Raw genomic sequence first — 23592 nt, 5'->3', positions numbered from 1 at the left:
CATTGTTGTTGTCATCATTTTTGGTTTTGTTGTCATCATTGTCATTGTTGTCAGTGTCGGTCAAATCTTGGATACCATTCATTGACAAGATGTTTTAAAGGAGTATGTTTCATTTTGGATTTAATTTATTTATATTCGTTGATAAAAAAGAAAAGCAACAGAATAGATTTTACTTTTTATTAATATTATCAACAATTGTTAAATAATACTTAAAGTACCAGATGCTATAGTTCACAAAACTTCTATTAAATCAATATCCTCTTTAAAAAAAGAAGTTACCACTATAATTCACGACATCTGCCTTGTCATGCAACTTTATTTGTAAATGCAATACTTAAAAGTTTCTTGGAATTGCGAACATCTGATTGATTTTCAATATAGCTAGACTACAAATCAACCCAAACCCCTTAACTCTTTCATCTAAGGCCCCGAAAATATATCCTTTGTTCCACAAGCACATTTTTTTGTAGATTCCTCATCATTTTATTTCAATTGTTCTCAAACAAGAAACATTTGTTTAAGTTTGAATAATTAATATTAAACCAAATAATGAAACAGTTATGCTCTTAAACAGAAATATTGGAAAATGACTTGAATGTCATTAAACTAATTTATAGTCAGATTTCCCACAAATTCAAATAATATTGGCCTAAATTGGAATCCATATTTATTTTAGATATTGAAGCAGGGAGTAAAAATGGAATTCTGTGTTGCCTGTGTAAAGAAATGTTATTTTTTATTTGGCCTATTGACTGTACAGAATTTGCTTTGAAATGGCAGCTTAACAGTTCATTTCACATTGACATGTACATGATATGACTTGTTTGGTGAGCTTTAAGTAGGCTTTTGAGCTTAAGTTTTTGCAAACTTAGCCCGCATTTACATTGTCATACACAACATACCAGATAATCACATTTATATCAAAATACTCAATAGTCATACTTAAAGATAAAGAGGAATTTGTATCACTAATATGCATAAAATGTAGTGCATAAAAATATAAAATATTATTACATAAAGTAAAACACAATAAGCATAAACACAGAAATAACAGTTTCAATGAGCACATGACATATCACATCTTTGATTTTCTTTAAATAACTGTTAAAAAAACACACATAATTTTTTACTTCATTTTTAATAAAAAGTTTCACTGAAAATATCTTAGTTCCATATTCGATAACGATTTTTTTTTACTAAAGTGACACATACATTTTTTCCTATATATACCTATTTACCACTATCGTCAAGGTTTAGAAGTTTCAAATGTCAAAAAAGAATAATTAAAATTCCTAATAATTGTCAAACATTTGTCCATTCACTTATATAAAGCTTTATCTTCGAGTTTTGAGTTCTTCGATGATCCAAATACACTTTTATTTGATTCCATAATTCCAACTCCAAAAATTTATATGTGTCTTCGAAGTCTGTGTAAATGTAAATGCATGAAAACGATGATGAAAATGTAGAATAATCTGTGTTAGTCTGTCTATGCCTTCGGGTTGAACTGCTCCACTCGTTCCAAAAGGGCATCGGAATAGCCAGGGGAGTAGTATCTGGAACAGAAAACAATATAGATATACGACATGCTTGAAGGTTATCAAAAATTTGCAAATGACCTATGTTATTACCTTTATTTTATACTTTGAAATATATATTGAAATAACTGCAGGAGCTACACTGAGAGACCTTAAAAATGTTTTTGACCTGACAATCCGAATGGAAATTACTGGCCTGAAATTATTTTTGTTTTTATTAAAAACAATTTTCAAAGTACTGCATTTTCTAAGTCTCACAGTCACTATTATATATATACATGATCAGAAAAAACAGCCCATATAACTTATAATATAAAATATGGTTTTCATAAAAAAGAGGACTTGTCTATTTCTTTTCCTTACCATCAGTGGTTGAAATTCGTACAACCTTATAACCCCTATATTGTTTTAAATTGTTTGATGAAATTACTCCCAATTTTAAATTTACTTGGCCAGACTGGAGACTTATTTTGAGACCATGTACAATAATAAATTATGGAGAACAGACTTAGTGACCCAAAGGAGTGTTTGGTGTCTCAATCTTTTCTCTTATGGCAGAGTTTTAGCAAGTTCCTTTCCTTGATACTAAGCTGATAATATATTTTTCATTTCAGTCTATTTATTACCACTTGTCGAGGCCAATATTCATTTAACTTCCATCACTTCATATCTTTTCACCCCCAAAAAACCTTAGACAGAAAACAAATTACACACTCCTAGCTAAGAAAGCCTGCAATATATTATCCAACTTAACACTTACTTGACAATTTCTTCTGGATAGCAATTATTGATGGTGTTAACATATTCTGCCAGTGCTGAGCCAGGCTCAGCCTTAATTTCTTGGATCTTTTTCAAGCCGGCGCTGGTAACGAATAATCTGCGGGCCTTTGAATCGTGGGGAAGAACCTTGCTGAATTGTCCGACAACGTGTTTAAGGATATTCGGAGGGGCGTCATGAAGCAAGGGCTCGAGTGCGGGTAGATGTACACATTTCTGTAGGATGTTCTTGAGGGCTTTCTTACTCTGAAACAAAGATGGCGATGAATGATTTATTAAACAGAAAATATTTTGAGGAATATTATTTACTCATTTCCGGTTGTTAATACCTAAATGGATGATTTCTTTATGTCTTTAAAAGGCGCTTGTGTCTGGGTGTCAATTGTGTTAAAAATGTACTGATATTTTATTTTGATTTAAAACAATGTCAAGTTATTTAGGGATAATAGTTAAATTGCATTGTCATGTATTACCATTTAAGGGGCCAAATATAAGTTTACATTTGATAGATGAAAAAAAGAGTATTTTTTCAACTACACAAATCATATATATGTGTTTTTTTTGTTCTGATCATTAAAGTCAAATAAGTTACACAGTATGCATTTAAATTAAAGAAATATGTATTTATCAAATGTAAGAAATATTTTGCCCCTTTTAAGAAAGGGAGTAAACTGAAAGATCATTAAATATACCTTTTCAAAAATTCTGAAAGTGTCCATACCTTGGTCTGTAGATCTTCGGATGCGTCGGCTCGGAGGTAGCATTGGAGGAGTTTGGGTAGAACGTTTGCGACAGCGACTGCCTTAGCATGCTCTGGCGTGTGTCGACCTATCTGGCCCAAGGACCAGGCTGCTGCGGCCTGAACGTGGTCTTCTGGTTCTTCAGAGAGGGCGATGGCTAGTTGCACTACACCCTGTAGAAAAAGTTAACCAGTTTGAATTAATGTTTATTAAAATGGAAAGTAAATATTATCTCTACTGCTAAAGTTTTAATTTTCAGGCTTTCTATTGGTTTAAAGTTACCAAAGACCTCAATAATATATGCTATTTAACAAAGACAAACAAATCACGACAAATCGATATAATATTAAAACCTCGTATCAAAGGGCAAATACTCATGCTTGAAATACTGAACTAGTCTGTTGGATTTACCTAACCTGTGTCAAATAATCATATTTCAATACATAAATATAAAAGTATCGCACAAACATGTCTTGATTTTAGAACTTTTAAATCAACTTCTTTCTCTTTTTTTGTAATTAAAAGTCGTCAGTTTACTAAAAGAAAGCTCTTTACACTGTTTTTTGCCAGCAATAAAGAAATCTGATTAAGGATATACCAATGTTAATTTTCATTTTGTCTTATAATGAATATATAAGAAAGCAACAAAGGCATTCATTGTTTAACAAACCTTTGAGACGATAACAGCCATAGCAAGGTTTTCGCTGTGTGCAGCCACATATCCTAGCATCATAATTCCTGGAAGTCTCACATTCCCCTTTGATTCTCCGACGTAATCCACCACAGCCGCTACTCCGCCTGCATTCACAATCAGCTGGGACAACTGAAAAAAAATACAAAAGTTAACTGTATATTCAAGATACTAAGCTGGCTTCACATTTCAATTTTTACTTAAATGTACAATTCTAAGCCGTTGTTTTTGACAATGATGTTTTTTCTGCTAAAAAATTAAATTAATCAATGCAAGTTAATGTACAACAGTTCAAATAATACCAACATTCATTTACAATAAGCTGCTTGCACTTGTCAAAAATTATCAAGATAATATTATTTTGTTTCAGATTAAGGAGATCCACTTGTTTCTTTCAAGTGAGTGACAACCAAATTCACCTGCTTTTAGGCCTAGAAATTTCGACCCAGTCCATTTTTTAAGGGAGAAGCAATGGTTTTGCATTTGTGTAGATGGACATACTACTAAGACTTTATGAAAGAATGGTTTCCATTACTAAACTCTTATAATATATAAATACTTCCATTATACAACAATAATATGGCATCATCCGTTAAATGTGATATATGACAAATTGACCAACTACAATATGTTGCAAGTTTTGCATTCCCGATTAGTACAACCCAATGCTGTAGCTAAACAACTTCTTATTATCATAATTTACCTCTGGTGTGTGTTTAGCAATCTCTCTTATAAGTGTGGCAACATTCTTTTTCACATATTCATCAGGATCTTTCAGACAGGTCAGTACTGCTGGGAAGATTTCAGCCTCAACCACCATCTCTGCAAGGTCCACTGAATGCTTTGAAATCTGGCTCAGGGCTGAGAATACTTGTCTCTGAAAAATTGTCATTAATTTTAAATTAGTTAAATGAAATATGAAAATACGAACAAATATTTTCATTTAAAATCTTTAATTATGGATATAACAGATTTTAATTAAACTTCGCTGAGAACTATTATTAAGACTGATAAAACGAAGAAGAATATATATATAAAGTGTGCTAGACTACTGTTGCAAATAAATTTATGACATTAACTGTATAATGATCCTGTTAACTGTCTATATGTACACTTGTGTTTATTTTAAATTTTACATTTTTCTAACTTAATAATATCAAACAACAACAAACTATAACTTAACCTTCACTTTTTAAAAGTAGTTCAGAATTAGCTGTGCCATAATTCATTTAGATAAAGACAGCAAACCATAGCTATAAATATTGTTTAAATTTGATGATTAAGATGGCTTAAAATTCAATCTTACCTTCAGTTTAGCATCAGGGTTCAAAATCATCTGTGCAAGGTGAGCGATGGCGCCAGCATCTACAACGGTCTGTGCGAGCTCTGGTGAATGTTTGCAGATGTCGGACAGGGCAGAGGCAGCAATGCGTTTCAGAGAAAGCTCTGGTTCCTGAATACACAGGACCAGGAGAGGCACAGCTCCAGCATCAACCACTGCCTGGGCCAGCTCTGAGAGAGAAAGAAGTTTATTATTTCATGTTTATGTACTGATATGTAAAAGCATTGTTTGCTTCATGAACTTTCCCTAATGTAGCAGTTGCATTTTTGTTCAAAATCTTTGTTTCAACTTAATTACATTTTATTTTTCAAGTTCTTGAGGATTGTTCTTATTATTTCCTCTACAATATTGAGAACTTTTGTTTGAATACACAATGTTTACTTTTAAAATCAACAGTACTCATACATTAACAGTTAAATTATTTCTTATTTTAGATGCCTGCTTTTTAAAATAACATGTTATAGCATTCTGAACATACCAGCATTGTGTCTGGCAATGTACCCCAGTGCCCAGGCAGCTGCCTCTTTCACGCCAGGATCAAACTCCTCAAGGCAGATAACTAGGGCATCCAATGCACCACAGTCGACAACTGACTGGGCTAGCTGGGGAGAGTGTTTGGCCACGGCACGAAGAACAAATGCTGCTGCCTTCTTGTAAAACCTCTGTAATTGTAAAAGTTAATAAAATCAATCTCAAGAAAACTTCAAAATGGCAATGAATTTCTATTTTCTCTAAATTAATTTTGCTGAGAATCTACAATAGAGTACTGTAACAGTGTAAATATATGCTTATATCTTTTTTAAAGCAGTACTACCGGGTACTTTGTAACATTCTTTAATGTGAATGTAGGTTGTTTGGTTTAATGACTATCTTATACTGAGATATTATATGATTATTCTCAGTTCTGTACATTAACATGATTTAAATTAAGTTATGTTGCAATAGAGTACATTTTAACATTTAAATACAGTTGCTTATAGGAAACCATATATGTATGTCAACTCTGTGTGAACATGTATAAAACTGGTAAGAAAACCATGTATAAAACTGGTAAGAAAACCATAAGATTAATGAACTATCATGACTATGATTTAGGAACTTACATTTTGTTCGGCAAGTGAATACACTAGTTGTGGCAGAATATCCCCTTTCACAACAGCCTCAGCCAAATCATCATTGTAGTTTGCCAGACGACCAAGCGCTAAGGCAGCTGTCTGCTGAATAGTTGGGACAATATCCAGCAAGAGTGGACGTAGAAGGGACATAACTCCTGCATTTTGCAGAGTCTCAATATTCTGTGGGCGAGAGGCCAACTCAGCTACAGTCTGGACAAACTGTGTTCTCGCCTTCTGATACTGTTCAAAAACTGAAACAAATAAAAGTTATAAATCATTGTACACTCACTTAATTGATGAATATTTGTAAAAAAATTTAAACCTGAAAAGCCTTGAAAAAGCCTAGACCTAAAATTGTTGACATAAACTATGTTGCTGTTTGTTCATTTGAAAAACAACTTGGGCACTTATTGTCTTAGATCTTATGTGTTTCTATCCTTTGGGACCACTCCTTAAAGTTTCCTCCATCATTTGAATAGACTTATAGTATTGTGCATGATTGTGCACCATGAGTGCTTGAAGTCACAATTAAGACACTCTCACAATAACACTTTCAGAGCAGCCCAAGCTTTTTATTCAGCAGTAATCAAACAGTTACTGGGGGCTGCCGCCCCTGCTCATTCTTAAACTAAAATTGTTTTTCATCAATACAAAATTAAGGGAAAATCTAAAATGAATCCAAGCCTTACCATTTTATGACATAATTAAGGTCTGCATATTGTATTCATAATAAAAGTTATTAGGCAACCATGAATGATAGAACTGTGCAGTGCTTTAAGATAGAACTGTGCAGTGCTTTAAGCTGACAGCCTTGGTTTTCTTTAAACTTGGTTGATACATTACAAATTAAAATATTATAAAATGACAGATATTTTCAAAATCAAGTTACCTTGTAAAACCTGCCGTTGACTCATCTTTAATCAAACAGCAAAACACACGTATAAGATGAAGAACTACCGACAAAAAAGCAAATTATAGTTTAATTTGTGTACAAAACACTACTCCCAGCAAGTCGTGACTTCACTATGACACCGTTTCTATTGACAACATACAACAAAGTGTAACGCACTAAATTAAAACGTTGACTATTTATTTAAGTTTTATTTAGGAAAATATAAAAATAGAGTTTAAATACCACAATATTAATAATACTTTCTATAAAATCTAGATAATTATTTTTACTAAGTAATTTAAGAACTTTTTTATTATTGTATCGAAAAAATATTCACTCCGAATATTAAAAATGGCGGCGCCCTTGAAGTTTGTTGCTAACAGATTGATTTCCCAACAAAATAATCTTGTAAGCAAGAACTATGTTCAATTTCAATATTTTATAATATAAGTAATTGTTATGTTTCAATTATGGGCTTTACGAATTGCATACTACAACAATAACGTAATTCCAATAGTCTGAAGTAGTTAAATAGCCGCTTGTAATTTAGTAAAGGTTACATACCACTATTCACTGAGTTATTATTAAATAAAAATGCCTCTATTTGTCTTGAGCACTTTAATAACTTCTATTGACAATGATCAAGATCTGAAAATAGACAAACACTTAATTATATATCAAGTAATCCTCTATCTCCCCCCAAGTCTTTAGGCCTGCACATGTTTTTAGCATAGTCATTTCACTTTTCCGATCGTCGCCATTTTGTAAGCGCTCTGCCACAGAATTGGAGTCAAAGAAACACCCTGGTGTAAATGTGGTGAACCTGAAACCATTTCTCATTACCTGATTGACTGCAATATCTTCTGTGCTGAAAGAGAAAAAATGTTATCTAACCCCTACAACATAACTGGACCAAGAGGTCACAGAACATCTTCTCACTTCTGGACAAGATGATCCATGGGAAGAGCATAGACACATTATCGCTGAAGAATTAAGTGCCTTCGTCGAAAATACACAAATGCAATGAATGGGGTCCTTGGCTGAAGCCATTATCTCTGTAACAAATTACTTTGCAATAATATCTTTAAAGAAAGCATTTTAAAGTTTCCTGTGGAAAGATCTGTACTGCTAATTGATAACATCTGAAACCGTGGCCTCCATGGCCTAGTGGTTAAGGCATCTGCATGGCAGGAGGTCGTGGGTTCGATGCCTGGCGGCTTCATGCCGAAAGACGTTAAAAGTTAGTACGAATAGCTCCCTTGCCTGGCGCTCGGCATTTTAAGGGTAGTGCTTGGAAAAGTGGTGTACTCAGTACTGGTTACACTGCTTTTCAACTTTGAAAAAATAGATGGGTCATTTTGTGTGTTCAAAAAGGTATGAATAGTTAGCAAAAAGTGCATGTTACATACCATAATGCATTGATGGTTCACTTTGTCCGATTCAGTGGCTCACTTTGCCGGATAAAGTGGTTCACTTGATCCTGGTTCACTTTGTCTCACAAAGAGGTTAACTTATCCTTGCTCACTTAATCCAATAAATTTGTTTACTTGGTCCTTACTCATTTTGTCCAATATAGTGGTTCACTTTATCCTAGTTTACTCTGTCAGTTAAAGTGGTTCACTTCATTCGGGTTCACTTCTACTGATAAAGTGCTTCAATTCATCCTTGCTCACTTTTCCGTGAATCTGGTTCACTTTGTACTTGTTTATTTCGTCCAGGTACACTTCCACCAACAAAGTTGTTCACTCTGTCAAAAAATGTTGTAAACTGTGTTCTGGTGTCTTCGTCCATTGGAGTGGTGCACTTCAATTTGACTCACTTTGTCTGATAAAGTGGTTTACTTCATCATTGTTCACTTTGTCCGATAGTCCAACTGTCCTTCCCTTGCAGGTCAATTTCACACACTTGTTTTCCTTTACATGATGGAGCAAGTCTTGAACACTCTCTCTCAATCCAAATATGACAGAAATATATTACAGACTCTTATCAAACATATCCACATGACCATAACCCATCAAATTATGATTTTAAGGTTTTATTCATTTGTGTCGTCATCAGCACTGTGCTAAAGCTTAATCCTTGGCCAGATATTTGAATGAAACTTGGTACACTTGTCATTTTGCCAGAGACAATATGTGCATGTGTAGCAAAGTGCATAACTCTGGCTTTTATCACTATATTGGGTTATGCCCCTTGTCCCTCTAAAAACAATAACAGTCGCACATTAAATGTTTTTTAGCAACAACCCTGTTTATATATTACCATCCATGATTATTTATATTAAGTTAATTATATTCTTCATTTTTCAGACCCGCTCAACATTTTGTCGCAGTTATGCTAAGAAGACTAAAATGCCAAGACAGAAAACTTTCCTTCATCTTGGACAACCCATTAAAGAAGATAGTACCTACTTCACAGGTTTACAGAAATCGGACAGGTTAGTTCCATTAAGCTTAAAATGAGAAGATGTTTCTGGTAATGGTAAAGCTGCACACTATAGGTTAATCATATGTATACAGGCCAATATTTTGTTATCTGTACACAAATCATATGCTTTGTTGTTTCGATCATTAATGTTCAATGAGTTAAACATAATAATGCATAAAAAATAAAAATAAAATTTAAAAAATTTGCATCAACCTATATTGTGCCTTATTTACTGTGAATTATTTTAATTATGAAATCCAAGACCGTGTTGTTAAGAAAGCCTTGCTTTTTTTAACAATGCTTGGCCTTTTTAACACGATTTCTCTTAGTTAGTAAATTATTTAATACTAAAAGTTATATACCGTCTTATATGCGCTGGACCAAAGGCTTCCAGAGGGGATTTTTTTACCTTATCCGTCATTCAGTCTGTCTTGGTCAGATAATGATCGAACTTGTTCCCCTTGATATAATATCTACCCCTTGTAAAGATAGGTAACATGGGGTCAAAATCTAGGTCAAATCTTAGAAAATTATTTCAAACACACTAGAGACATATTTGGTCAAATACATGTACGCTATTCATGATACTTGATCTGAATGTTTCACTAACGTAAATGACCTCTTTGGACAAATTTGAAACTGGGTTACATTTGATTTAAAATGAGTTCACTAGATCAAATCTGAGATTTTATTTAGCTGGAACCATATCAAGGTCAAAACTTTGGATATTTGGTCCATTATTCATCAAACATATTCAGTATGTTTCCTGCTTGAATAAATCTTGGACAAATTTGGTCATATGTGATCAAAAAGTAGGTCGATAGGTGACATTTTAGGAAAGAGATTGGTCTGGAACCAAATTCATGATAATGATTGGTCGGATTATGTTCAAACTTAGACAGAATGTTACCCTTCATGTAAAATTGCCGCATTTCAATAGTGGGGTCAAATGGGGGCAAAAACTAGGTAACTACATGTAGGTCAAATCTTAGAAAAGAACTTGGGATCATACTTGAGGCAATATATCTGGTCCAATATTTATGAAACTGAATCAACATGTTTTCCTTGATGAAATGGTTAGAAACTAGGTCAGATCTTTGAAAATATATGTCCAGATTCAAACATTGGTAATGATGGGTTAGACTTCGTTCAAACTGTGGTCAGAATGTTCCCCTTGATTGATAGAATGAACTCTTGGATTAATCTTCAAATAACCCAATCAATAATTTCATAGGTTGTTAGGTTTGCCCCCAAGGGAGAAGACGCATCCAGAGACCCCGAAGCCAGGGCAATACGAAGTCAATCCACCGAAAGGCGCCATCTTTGATAAGAAACCCTTTCCCATGGACCTGGAGGCCGGGAAACGCTACAAATGGTGTTCATGTGGTTATAGCAAGTCTCAGGTTTGTGCTTAAGTATGGCTTTCTTTTCTTATGGACCTGGGCGGTTTTCAGTATAGTTCTTATCCTTTGACATGCATTAGTGATTCCATTCAGTCTATTGGTCAATTGATTTTACAATCCAATAAAAAAAAAACAGTCAGGATTCTTCATTTCCCATGGATCAAGAGGCTTACAAAAGCTGGTGATTATGGTATTATAGCAAATCTGAGGTTTGTCCTTAAGTATAACATACCTTTCCTATGGATCTGGAGGCTGGCAAATGCCACAGATAGTGTTCATATGATTATAGCAAGTCTTAGGTGTGTCTTTTAGTAAAATATTCCTTTCCTATGGACCTTGAGGCTGGCCAACGCTACAAATGGTGTTCATAGCATAATAGCAAGATGGAGATTTGTGCTTCAGTAATATAAAATTATCCTAGTGCTTTTGCATTGTACATTTGTATTTATTATTATGCCCCCCTTCAAAGAAGAGGGGTATATTGCTTTGCACAGGCATGTCGGTCGGTCGGTGCGTCGGTAGACCAAAGCTTGTCCGAGTGATAACTCAACAATTCCTGGACGTATGGTCATCAAACTTGACATGAAGGTTGGGCCTGACCAGTAGATGACCCCTATTGATTTTAGGGCTCATCGGGTCAAAGGTCAAGGTCACAGTAACCTTTAATGGTAAAATAATTTTAAAGCTTGTCCGAGTGATAACTCAACAATTCCTAGACCAATGGTCATCAAACTTGATATGGAAGATGGGCCTGACCATTAGATGACCCCTATTGTTTTGGGGGGGGCATCGGGCCAAAGGTCAAGGTCACAGTGACCTTGAATGGTAAAAGGATGTCCGAGTGATAACTCGACAATGTCTGCACCCTTGGCCCTCATTCTTGACTTGGAGGTTGGGCCTGACCAGTAGCTGACCCCTATTGTTTTTGGGGCTCATCGGGTCAAAGATCAAGGTCATAGTGACATTGAATGGTAAAAGGTTGTCCGAGTGATAACTCAACAATGCCTGCACCCATGGCCCTCATAATTGACTTGGAGGTTGGGCCTGACCAGTAGATGAACCCTATTGTTTTTGGGGGTCATCGGGCCAAAGGTCAAGGTCACAGTGACCTTGAATGGTAAAAGGTTGTCCATGTGATAACTCGACAATGCCTACACCCATGGCCCTCAAACTTGACTTGGAGGTTGGGCCTGACCAGTAGATGACCCCTATTGTTTTCGGGGTCATCGGGCCAAAGGTCAAGGTCACAGTGACCTTGAATGATAAAAGGTTGTCCGTGTCATTACTCGACAATGCCTGCACCTATGACCCTCAAACTTGACTTGGAGGTTGGGCCTGACCAGTAGATGACCCCTATTGTTTTGGGGGGTCATCGGGCCAAAGGTCAAGGTCACAGTGACCTTGAATGGTAAAAGGTTGTCTGAGTGATAACTCGACAATGCCTGCACCCACAGCCATCAAACTTGAATTGGAGGTTGGGCCTGACCAGTAGATGGCCCCTATTGATTTTAGGGGTCATCGGGCCAAAGGTCAAGGTAACAGTGACTTTGAACGATAAAAGGTTGCCCGAGTGATAACTCAACAATGCCTGCGCCCATGGCCCTCAAACTTGACTTGGAGGTTGGGCCTGACCAGTAGATGACTCCTATTGATTTAAGGGGTAAGAGGTCACTGACGGTCACAGTGACCTTGAAAGCAAACTCGACAATTCCTGGACCTATGGTCATCAAACTTGACATGAAGGTTGGGCCTGACCAGTAGATGACCCCTCTTGACTTTGGGGGTCATCAGGTCAAGGTCACAGTAACCTTTAACGCAAAAAAGTTAACAAATCTTCTCCCAGTGATATCTCAACAATGCCTGAATCTATGATCATCAAACTTGACATGTAAGTTGGGCCTGACCAGGAGATATCCCTTATTGATTTTAGGAGTCTTTGGGTCAAAGGTCAGGTTCACAGTGACCTTGAATGCGAAAATGTTTCAAGTGATAATTGGACAATGCCTGCACCCATGGCCCTCAAACTTGACCTGGAGTTGTGTCTGACCTGTAGATGACCGCTTATGATTTAAGGGGTCATTGGATCAAAGGTCAAGGTTACAGTGACCTTGAACGAAAAAAGCTTGTCTGTGTGATAACTTGTGAATGCCTGCACCCATGGCCCTCAAACTTAACATTAAGATTTTTGGTGACCAGCTGATGACTCCTATGGATTTTGAGGTCATAGAGTCCAAGGTCATGGTCAAAACACACTCTATCCTCAAACTTTGAATTGTCATGATCTTAAAACTGCCTCAATGGCATCCAATGTCAGTGATAAATCAGCTGTCATTTCGGTTCATGCACATTGCATTCAATTGTCCATATAATCCTGGCAACATGGCTCTCGGGGGGGGGGGGGGGAGCATAATGTTTGACAAACATCTCTTGTTCAACTGTACTTGATTATTTTTAAATATAAGAGCACATCATCAAATATTTCACCTTAAATTGTTCTCAGCCATGTTATTAACTTAACAAAGTTCTGAGCAATCGACCCCATGCTTCCAAAGTTCTGGTGATAACATTTAACATGATACAGAAATGATTCTTGCCTGTGATAGAACTAATTATAATGAATGTATAATTATTTTATCCATTCCAGCCAATATGCGATGGAAGCCACAAACACATGTTCCGTCTTTTAAGCCACGCCAAGAGTTCAAATGCAATAATGCACGAGCCAGTTACATTTGAAGTAGAGAAAGATGGGCGATATTGGCTGTGCAACTGTAAACAAACATCAAATAGACCATTTTGTGATGGGACGCATAGACGTGAAGATATTCAATTGAAAATTAAAACTTAAGGGACAAATTTTGTAATCTATACCTGTGTGCATTGATTTCAGTCATTTTATGTGCTCATGTATCTTCATTTATATGTACATGAAAATCTTAATTATTATGGTTAATAAAATGTACCAACACTTTGAATTAAACTGATTTTCAACCACAAGTAAACAAACATGTGTTGATGTTTGACAAAGTAAACTCTGTGCTATTGTATTGCGAAAATATTGATTTTTCTCTTGATAAAAGCCAAAAGGTCACACATTCATGTTTGGAGAGCTGTATTTATCATGCACATATCCTAGTACCCATATCTGGGACTGTCTTGGTTGTGTCCCTTAAAAATGGCAAGACACTTTAACTTACTAGGCAGCATAAAATTACAGTGCCATCTGCTGTGGTGGTGTCTGCTTAATCTGGTGTAGATATAAATGTAGTGGGCTTATTTCTTTGAACAGAAAATATTTGATTTTATTATTATTAGCTTATAATGATGAAAATTAGTGTGTTTTTTCCTTAATGTATCTAGGGTAATATCAATCGCCAGTTACACCAGAGTTATTTCCCTTGGACATTAATGTATATTTGGTGGATGCCCAGGTCCTCAAAACCTTGACACGAACCATAACAAAATATAGTGAGCTAAGCTTAATCCTGTTATCACTGTTGTAAGGGACTTGAAATACTTTGAGAAATGTGGGCCAGTTATGCTACCAAATCTACCTGATCTTTTTTGTTGAATCAAATCTGGGAGTAGGATTACAATAATAGAAGTGTTATACAGGATTCTTCCTATATGATATGTCTTGTCGTCGGATATACGCATGCATGCACACATAATAAATCAACCAGGCTTGGAGAACTCCGCTCAATACAGGCAACAACTTGGAGCATATTGCCAACTTCCCAACCAGAGGTGACAACACACTTGACTTGTTTCTCACTGTGAAACCGCCAAATTCTCTGCACCGTAGCTTCCACAAATAATGACCATCAAGCTGTGTAGGGCCATATTTTTCCAGATTACTTTTTTGATACACTTATGAATAATACGATTCTATTCTTCACATTTTCATAACTGTCATAATTATTTGCCCAAATAATAACAGCCATACATACGGACACACATGTGTCACTCCATAATCAATACTTCAAGAATAAAGCTCTTAAAATATAATATCATAACATGTATTTTTTGTGTGTACCACTGCGTGCATTTATACATATAACATTCCCACGGAAAATGATCTAGAAATCTGCCATTTAAACTGTCAAATTTTGTATGATAGATTAATCATAATTCCAGGGGATAATTTTTGGACAAACTTGTACGGGAACTATAGTGGTGCTAGTTTTCGAATCTAGCTCTCAGAGTCACCACCCGTACGTGAGATAGTGCATGGTACGAGATCTGTCTTCTCTTCTATCTTTCATATTGACTCTCAGAGTCACCAGCGTACATGCGTATGTGGTCGTGCATGTTACGTGAAATAATCAATCGACTTTCTTTCATTGTTCCCCCTCTCTCCACCTCCACCCTCTCACATTTACTCTTCTATTTCTACTCTAATAACCCCAGTATCCACTCACCCCTATGTCTCTTTTCACTATTTCTCTCCTTCCTCACCCCCTCCTGTGCCCCTCCATAGTACTTTCGCATTCTCTCCTCCTTCCAACTCCTAACCTCTGTCTATCCTCTACCACCTTCCGTCTTTCATTTGCTTCTTCTACCACCCCACCCCCTCACATCTCTTCTCCCTCTCCTAACCCTCGTCTCCCAATCCCCTCCCTCCGGTACCTTGTAACGAATGACGCGTGTTTTGGTAATTCTTTTATTTTTATTTTGCAATGTATCTGCCTTTAAAGGAATGGCCGCATAATATTATTTTATTTCAATTAGCTTTTGAAAATCGGACTCCATTTGCTATCGATAATCGAATCGAATCGGACCAAGTACTTCGATTTACTATCGGACAATGATCGAAAGTTCATAGTATCATTTAGGAATACATTTCTTATACATATTATAATCATGATCATTTAAATGGTTTAACCTTGAATCAGTATGTGTGATGCCTCAGGGCCTAATCTTTTGCTTGCCCCCACCCCCCTTCCCCATTTTCAAAAAGAATAAATCTAGAGATTAAGAAATACTTACTGACTCTGATTGTGTTTATTAAGATGTAGTCATCACAAATTATATAACGCTAATTACAAGAAGGTAATGTGATATTTTGCTTTTGATTTTCAGCGGGATATTTACAGTACTGGCTGCGCATCCATGTCACACGCTTAACACCATGTAGAAGGTGTGAGTTTTACAACAACACTTCTTGGGGTTCTTGATTTTATAATATGGTGAATAGAAACCTTTAAACATAACATATATCATAGAAAACTATAAACATAATATAATTTAATACAACACAAGACAAATGTTAAAAATAATACAGGTTACAATACAATAACCACGCCAGTGTAATGCAACATAATAGAAATACAAATGTGTTTAATTATTTAGATATTATTTTAATACAAACTACTAATCTTTAACTATGTAATGAAATAAAACAACTCACCAGGATATGAGTCGATATTACGGAAATAATGTCTTAAAGGTCAGTGCAAATCACTTGGGGAAATAACCACTGCCTAGAATTTGGCGGTAGACTTATTATAGTGTTTCGTAACCCTTGCAGTCGGTAATAGTAGTATGTAACCTTTTAAAATATGGCTGCGCCCATGTACTGTCATGCTTATTGATGTTGTCAATATTGCATTTGGCTATTTATGCTTTATGACATACATTTTTAGTTCAACACTTAAGATTTCAGGTTACTAAGCTAATCATCGAAGATAACACTTACTGAATTATTAAGGATTTATAATGTTCTTACTTTTTTTTTCCACATGTATTTATATTCCTTTGATAAATTGCTATCATGGGACTTAATGCGGGCATATAATATAATTATGAAAAAATAAAATAATTTTAGATCAATGAGCTTATCATCAGATTAATTAAAGCTTGCATTGTACTGCCATTTGGTTTTTTTCTTTGTCCAAATATAGCTACAATAATGAGCGATCAGAGATACTTTTTTATTATATTGATACTGCCATTTGGGGGTTTTCTTTGTCCAAATATAGCTACTATAGATAATGAGCGATCAGAGATACTTTTTTGATTATTTTGACATTTCTTATATATTCCTGTAACGCTACAACTCTCTACCATTTAACACCAGGCTAAAGATAGCGATGCCAAGTCAATTGTAGTAATCTCCCCTTATGGATCTCATGAATATTAATTTTTCACGGAAGGCGACCCAATACTGGTACCGATTTTATACACCCTTAAAAACACATATATCAACATTTGCGGAGAACCATGTGGCTATTTATAGTTAATTAGATGATGAAATATTCTGGAAACCAGTCAGAGTTCACTGAAAACGTGGTTTTTCTAAAAGAAAAACGAAAGTGAAAATTTGATTAAACGTTTTTTTTCATGTTTTCAGGCAAGTACAGAGGATTATTTGGTTTGTTTTTAAGCATGGGATGAATCTCTCATAGTTTTTTATCACTTTTGATACGAAAACAACTGGACTATGAACTTTCTTAGACCATTTATAGACTTCGCCAAAATGTAAACAAAAATCCAAAATGGCTGCCGCAAAGTGAAACGACAGTTTTCACTTAGTCAGATGCTTGATGATTAACGGTCCATAGAATTACCGGAATCCCCTTATTACCGGAATCCACCGGAATCCACCGGAATCTACCATAATCTGATTAAATTATACCTAAATGTTGTTTGGGGATGTTTTTAAGCTTTAATATATGTAATGTACTAAGAGGTATACCTTTATAATCACATTTCCATATACAGAAAGTGACAAGGATTCCGGTAGTTTGCAGGTCGGATTGCCGATTATAATGATTTGACCAAGCTACCGGAATCCCCTGAGAAATAATAAATAAACTATACTTAATTGTTGTTTGGGGTGTTTTTAATCTTTAATATATGTTATGTACTAAGAGGTATACCTTTATAATCACATTTCCATATACAGAAAGTGACAAGGATTCCGGTAGTTTGCAGGTCGGATTGCCGATTATAATGATTTGACCAAGCTACCGGAATCCCCTGAGAAATAATAAATAAACTATACTTAATTGTTGTTTGGGGTGTTTTTAATCTTTAATATATGTTATGTACTAAGAGGTATACCTTTATAATCATATTTCCATATACAGAAAGTGACAAGGATTCCGGTAGTTTGCAGGTCGGATTGCCGATTATAATGGTTTGACCAAGCTACCGGAATCCCCTGAGAAATAATAATTAAACTTTACTGGAATGTTTTTGGTACCAAAATCTAATTTAAACTATACGTAAATGTTGTTTGGGGTATTTTTAAGCTTTAATATATGTAATGTTCTACGAGGTACACCTTTATAATCATATTTCCATATACAGAAAGTGACAAGGACTCCGGTAGTTTGCAGGTCGGATTGCCGATTATAACGATTTGACCAAGCTACCGGAATCCCCTGAGAAATAATAATTAAACTTTACTGAAATGTTTTTGGTACCCAAATCTAATTAAACTATACGTAAATGTTGTTTAGGGTATTTTTAAGCTTTAATATATGTGTTGTTCTACGAGGTACACCTTTATAATCATATTTCCATATACAGAAAGTGACAAGGATTCCGGTAGTTTGCAGGTCGGATTGCCGATTATAATGATTTGACCAAGCTACCGGAATCCCCTGAGAAATAATAAATAAACTTTACTTAATTGTTGTTTGGGGTGTTTTTAATCTTTAATATATGTTATGTACTAAGAGGTATACCTTTATAATCATATTTCCATATACAGAAAGTGACAAGGATTCCGGTAGTTTGCAGGTCGGATTGCCGATTATAATGATTTGACCAAGCTACCGGAATCCCCTGAGAAATAATAATTAAACTATACTTAAATGTTGTTTGGGGTGTTTTTAATCTTTAATATATGTTATGTACTAAGAGGTATACCTTTATAATCATATTTCCATATACAGAAAGTGACAAGGGTTCCGGTAGTTTGCAGGTCGGATTGCCAATTATAACGATTTGACCAAGCTACCGGAATCCCCTGAGAAATAATAATTAAACTTTACTGGAATGTTTTTGGTACCAAAATCTAATTTAAACTATACGTAAATGTTGTTTGGGGTATTTTTAAGCTTTAATATATGTAATGTTCTACGAGGTACACCTTTATAATCATATTTCCATATACAGAAAGTGACAAGGACTCCGGTAGTTTGCAGGTCGGATTGCCGATTATAACGATTTGACCAAGCTACCGGAATCCCCTGAGAAATAATAATTAAACTTTACTGAAATGTTTTTGGTACCCAAATCTAATTAAACTATACGTAAATGTTGTTTAGGGTATTTTTAAGCTTTAATATATGTGTTGTTCTACGAGGTACACCTTTATAATCATATTTCCATATACAGAAAGTGACAAGGATTCCGGTAGTTTGCAGGTCGGATTGCCGATTATAATGATTTGACCAAGCTTCCGGAATCCCCTGTGAGACAGAATGACTAAATTTCAATACTGTTTTCTTTTTCAGATTTAACGTAGAATACAATAGGAGTATTTCAATTACGTTTTTGAAAATGATATTTTGTTGTATATTTGTGTCGTGTTCTATCTATATACCGTATTTCTTTTTTCAATCTGAATGATGTTACTGTAGCTGGAAGGGAAGACCGCTAACACGTGACAATAGAGTACCAATAATACATAGATGGATGTCGGACAGAATCTGTTTCTTGATCCTTTATAATGTTATTCATGTTGAATGGGGCCCTTAATCACTAGGGTGGTAATACAATGAAGGCCTTGTTTACAATTGTTATTCCAATAGTTTGAACTGCCATCTGTGATGTTGTGGATATGATTTTTACATTATTAATAACAATCTGTGATACAATGCGAAATTCATTTTTGTATATAAAGGTCTTGTACTTCCTTATCTATTTACACGTTATAAACAACATTATGTTCTTTTACATACATTTGTATGCTCCATGTTTCATTGTATATTGTGTTATATTATGTGGCATTATGCAAAATACCTAAGGCTGTATGACGCTTTTGTCTACACAATAGAAACTTTTTTCCCTTGTTTACAATTGTTATTCCAATAGTTTGAACTGCCATCATTGATGTTGTGAATACGATTTTTACATTATTAATAACAATCTGTGATACAATGCGAAATTCTTTTTCGTATATAAAGGTCTTGTACCTCCTTATTTATTTACAAGTTATAATCTACATAATGTTACTTTAGATGCCATTTTCAAATAATATATTTACATGCATCTATACTTTTCTGGAAAATAAATTTATTTCTAATTAAGATATTTTTGACGTTCTTGTATGGCATACATGTCATGTGCACCGGTAAACTCTGTTGTTTTATCTAAGTATTCCAATACCCCTCGTTTTCTCATGCACCAGGAAGTTCTGCAAAAGAAAGGTACTTCAACACAACTAACTCACAGGGGATTCCGGTAGCCTGGTCAAAACATAATCAGCGGTAAACTACCGGAATCCTTGTCACTTTTAGATTAAAACTCTTACTTCATTCTATATTCAAGCATGAACATACTTGAAACAGTGTTGAAATTCAGTTATTTTAGTAATTCACAGGGGATTCCGGTAGCCTGGTCAAAACATAATCAGCGGTAAACTACCGGAATCCTTGTCACTTTTAGATTAAAACTCTTACTTCATTCTATATTCAAGCATTAACATACTTGAAATAGTGTTGAAATTCAGTTATTTTAGTAATTCACAGGGGATTCCGGTAGCCTGGTCAAAACATAATCAGCGGTAAACTACCGGAATCCTTGTCACTTTTAGATTAAAACTCTTACTTCATTCTATATTCAAGCATTAACATACTTGAAATAGTGTTGAAATTCAGTTATTTTAGTAATTCACAGGGGATTCCGGTAGCCTGGTCAAAACATAATCAGCGGTAAACTACCGGAATCCTTGTCACTTTTAGATTAAAACTCTTACTTCATTCTATATTCAAGCATTAACATACTTGAAATAGTGTTGAAATTCAGTTATTTTAGTAATTCACAGGGGATTCCGGTAGCCTGGTCAAAACATAATCAGCGGTAAACTACCGGAATCCTTGTCACTATTAGATTAAAACTCTTACTTCATTCTATATTCAAGCATTAACATACTTGAAATAGTGTTGAAATTCAGTTATTTTAGTAATTCACAGGGGATTCCGGTAGCCTGGTCAAAACATAATCAGCGGTAAACTACCGGAATCCTTGTCACTTTTAGATTAAAACTCTTACTTCATTCTATATTCAAGCATTAACATACTTGAAACAGTATTGAAATTCAGTTATTTTAGTAATTCACAGGGGATTCCGGTAGCCTGGTCAAAACAAAATCAGCGGTAAACTACCGGAATCCTTGTCACTATTAGATTAAAACTCTTACTTCATTCTATATTCAAGCATTAACATACTTGAAATAGTGTTGAAATTCAGTTATTTTAGTAATTCACAGGGGATTCCGGTAGCCTGGTCAAAACATAATCAGCGGTAAACTACCGGAATCCTTGTCACTTTTAGATTAAAACTCTTACTTCATTCTATATTCAAGCATTAACATACTTGAAATAGTGTTGAAATTCAGTTATTTTAGTAATTCACAGGGGATTCCGGTAGCCTGGTCAAAACAAAATCAGCGGTAAACTACCGGAATCCTTGTCACTTTTAGATTAAAACTCTTACTTCATTCTATATTCAAGCATTAACATACTTGAAATAGTGTTGAAATTCAGTTATTTTAGTAATTCACAGGGGATTCCGGTAGCCTGGTCAAAACAAAATCAGCGTTAAACTACCGGAATCCTTGTCACTTTTAGATTAAAACTCTTACTTCATTCTATATTCAAGCATTAACATACTTGAAATAGTGTTGAAATTCAGTTATTTTAGTAATTCACAGGGGATTCCGGTAGCCTGGTCAAAACATAATCAGCGGTAAACTACCGGAATCCTTGTCACTTTTAGATTAAAACTCTTACTTCATTCTATATTCAAGCATGAACATACTTGAAACAGTGTTGAAATTCAGTTATTTTAGTAATTCACAGGGGATTCCGGTAGCCTGGTCAAAACATAATCAGCGGTAAACTACCGGAATCCTTATCCATATTCCTTAAATACAGACTTATACTCATTAAAGTCATTGTATACTGACATGAAAACTACCGGAATCCCCGTACCCTTTCAGATAGTATGTACGTACATACGCTCATAATGATATATAATGGGTAGTAAATAATTAAAACACCTCCAAACACTTATATAAACTAAAACAATATTAAGTTTTAAATTTAAGTTATTTCTCAGGGGATTCCGGTAGATTCCGGTGGATTTTGGTAGTTAGGGAGATTCCGGTAATTCTATGCACCCGATGATTAATGCATGAAACAGTTACTGACAGCTTCAAACTGCAAGTACACCCTGTGTAAATAGGTGTTAACATTCAGAATGAATACATTTTATGTCTATTCTTTAAATAATTGTAAAATAAACAATGTTTTTTCACAAAGTTTGTGTTTGTCCCCAGTTTCATACCGTTTCCTTCTCAAATATGTTTACAGTATGTAATAAAGAAGTGTTTATATAAAATAAAGCCCGAGAAAAATGCCAGATTTAGGTTACATTACAGGGTTCTCAATAAGTTTCGGTTGAACCGTCTCAAATAGTAAAGTAACCGACCAGCTTCTACTTTTTCTACTGAAAATTCATTTAGTTTACCAAATTTGAACCGGCCCTATTGCCATTTGAAATGTCCATTTTGGCCGGCAGCCGGTTCTTATTGAGAACACTGCATTAGTAGTTTTCTAACTGAAACGTTGTTTTTGTGTAATAAGAAAAGATAAGATGAATTTTATTCCAATCATGGGTCATGTTATTTGAAATATAAATCACAGATTACATAATGTAGAAAATAAATTGATACAGTAAGGCAACACATTTAGTGAATGCAAATAAGGCTTCATTTTGATTTTTTTTTAAACACAAAAAACATAAGCTTATTTGGAAAATTAATAAGCATGTTTCCCATTTCCTTTTTATGCCTTAAAGTAATGTAAATGTACTATTTAAATCCAGAGTTGATGTTTATATGCGATTATAACTTACAAATGGCAATCATGTTTATAATCAACCACAAATTAGTATTTATAAAACATTTAACAGGAGACAACAGCAAAAAGAAGGAATTCACTCATAAATTGACAATCATTATTATATATATTATAATATTAATATAATAATTGGTTTGATCAATATACCATTATTAAATAGCAGTGTAATAAATAAAAAAACTGTAATTGAAATTAATGTACAACTCGTTTCAGTTTGTAACAAAACTGTTTATTTATTTTAGTTTGTTTATTTGCTGTGTTTTATTCAGTTTAAATGTTTGCATGTAGTAAAAAAAGCCTTTTGGGCAGTTCTACATGCCTTACAATGAAAATAAAAACTTGGGTCAGGATTTCGTGACTTTTCAGTTAGTGCATTTTAATGGCGGTGAAGGGTGGGTGCATACAAATTGCTATATCTTCACTTTGAAAAGAGATATTAGAATAATTCTTGCATTTTTATTCTCACAAAATATGTATATTCACAGAAATGTAAGGTTTTTGCATGTCAAATTATTTAAAAAAAGTCATGTTGCAATGCTACTAAAGAACATATAGTAATATTATGCATC

At 34.7% G+C, this 23592-nt stretch overlaps 3 protein-coding genes across 3 annotated transcripts in view; 2 read left to right on the top strand and 1 right to left on the bottom strand.

Moving 5' to 3' along the window:
• Positions 1 to 163: 163 nt before the first annotated feature.
• On the bottom strand, positions 164 to 7250 carry LOC128233059 (sperm-associated antigen 6). Its single transcript, XM_052946972.1, has 9 exons — positions 7093 to 7250; positions 6192 to 6454; positions 5567 to 5750; positions 5053 to 5258; positions 4450 to 4623; positions 3726 to 3878; positions 3037 to 3228; positions 2299 to 2561; positions 164 to 1556 (listed from the first exon to the last, which is right to left on the bottom strand). Exons 1-9 carry the CDS (start codon positions 7115 to 7117, stop codon positions 1490 to 1492), a joined length of 1527 nt encoding a protein of 508 aa, XP_052802932.1. The 5' UTR covers positions 7118 to 7250; the 3' UTR covers positions 164 to 1489.
• Positions 7251 to 7440: 190 nt separating this feature from the next.
• On the top strand, positions 7441 to 13893 carry LOC128236895 (uncharacterized). Its single transcript, XM_052952029.1, has 4 exons — positions 7441 to 7503; positions 9405 to 9532; positions 10757 to 10925; positions 13570 to 13893. Exons 1-4 carry the CDS (start codon positions 7447 to 7449, stop codon positions 13771 to 13773), a joined length of 558 nt encoding a protein of 185 aa, XP_052807989.1. The 5' UTR covers positions 7441 to 7446; the 3' UTR covers positions 13774 to 13893.
• Positions 13894 to 16475: 2582 nt separating this feature from the next.
• The window catches only part of LOC128227345 (testis-expressed protein 10 homolog), a 32957-nt gene continuing 25840 nt past the window's right edge, over positions 16476 to 23592 (top strand). The window contains exon 1 of the mRNA XM_052937824.1: positions 16476 to 16590. The gene's annotated coding sequence lies outside the window, so the exon portion shown is untranslated. The remainder of the gene's footprint in view (positions 16591 to 23592) is intronic.

The sequence above is a fragment of the Mya arenaria genome, chromosome 1, assembly GCF_026914265.1.
Source record: "Mya arenaria isolate MELC-2E11 chromosome 1, ASM2691426v1".
Lineage (NCBI taxonomy): Eukaryota > Metazoa > Mollusca > Bivalvia > Myida > Myidae > Mya > Mya arenaria.
This window is presented reverse-complemented; position numbering and strand designations above follow the sequence as displayed.

What these genes read in the sequence shown, in the direction of transcription:
- LOC128233059 (XM_052946972.1), bottom strand. Translation starts at nt 7,117, where the DNA reads ATGAGTCAACGGCAGGTTTTACAAG. An exon ending in ACCCTGATGCTAAACTGAAG is followed by an intron (nt 4,624 to 5,052) that starts GTAAGATTGAAT and finishes ACAATTTTTCAG; the next exon opens with AGACAAGTATTCTCAGCCCT. An exon ending in TTGCTAAACACACACCAGAG is followed by an intron (nt 3,879 to 4,449) that starts GTAAATTATGAT and finishes ATTTTTTTTCAG; the next exon opens with TTGTCCCAGCTGATTGTGAA.
- LOC128236895 (XM_052952029.1), top strand. Translation starts at nt 7,447, where the DNA reads ATGGCGGCGCCCTTGAAGTTTGTTGCTAACAGATTGATTTCCCAACAA. An exon ending in TTTCCCAACAAAATAATCTT is followed by an intron (nt 7,504 to 9,404) that starts GTAAGCAAGAAC and finishes TTCATTTTTCAG; the next exon opens with ACCCGCTCAACATTTTGTCG. An exon ending in GTGGTTATAGCAAGTCTCAG is followed by an intron (nt 10,926 to 13,569) that starts GTTTGTGCTTAA and finishes TATCCATTCCAG; the next exon opens with CCAATATGCGATGGAAGCCA.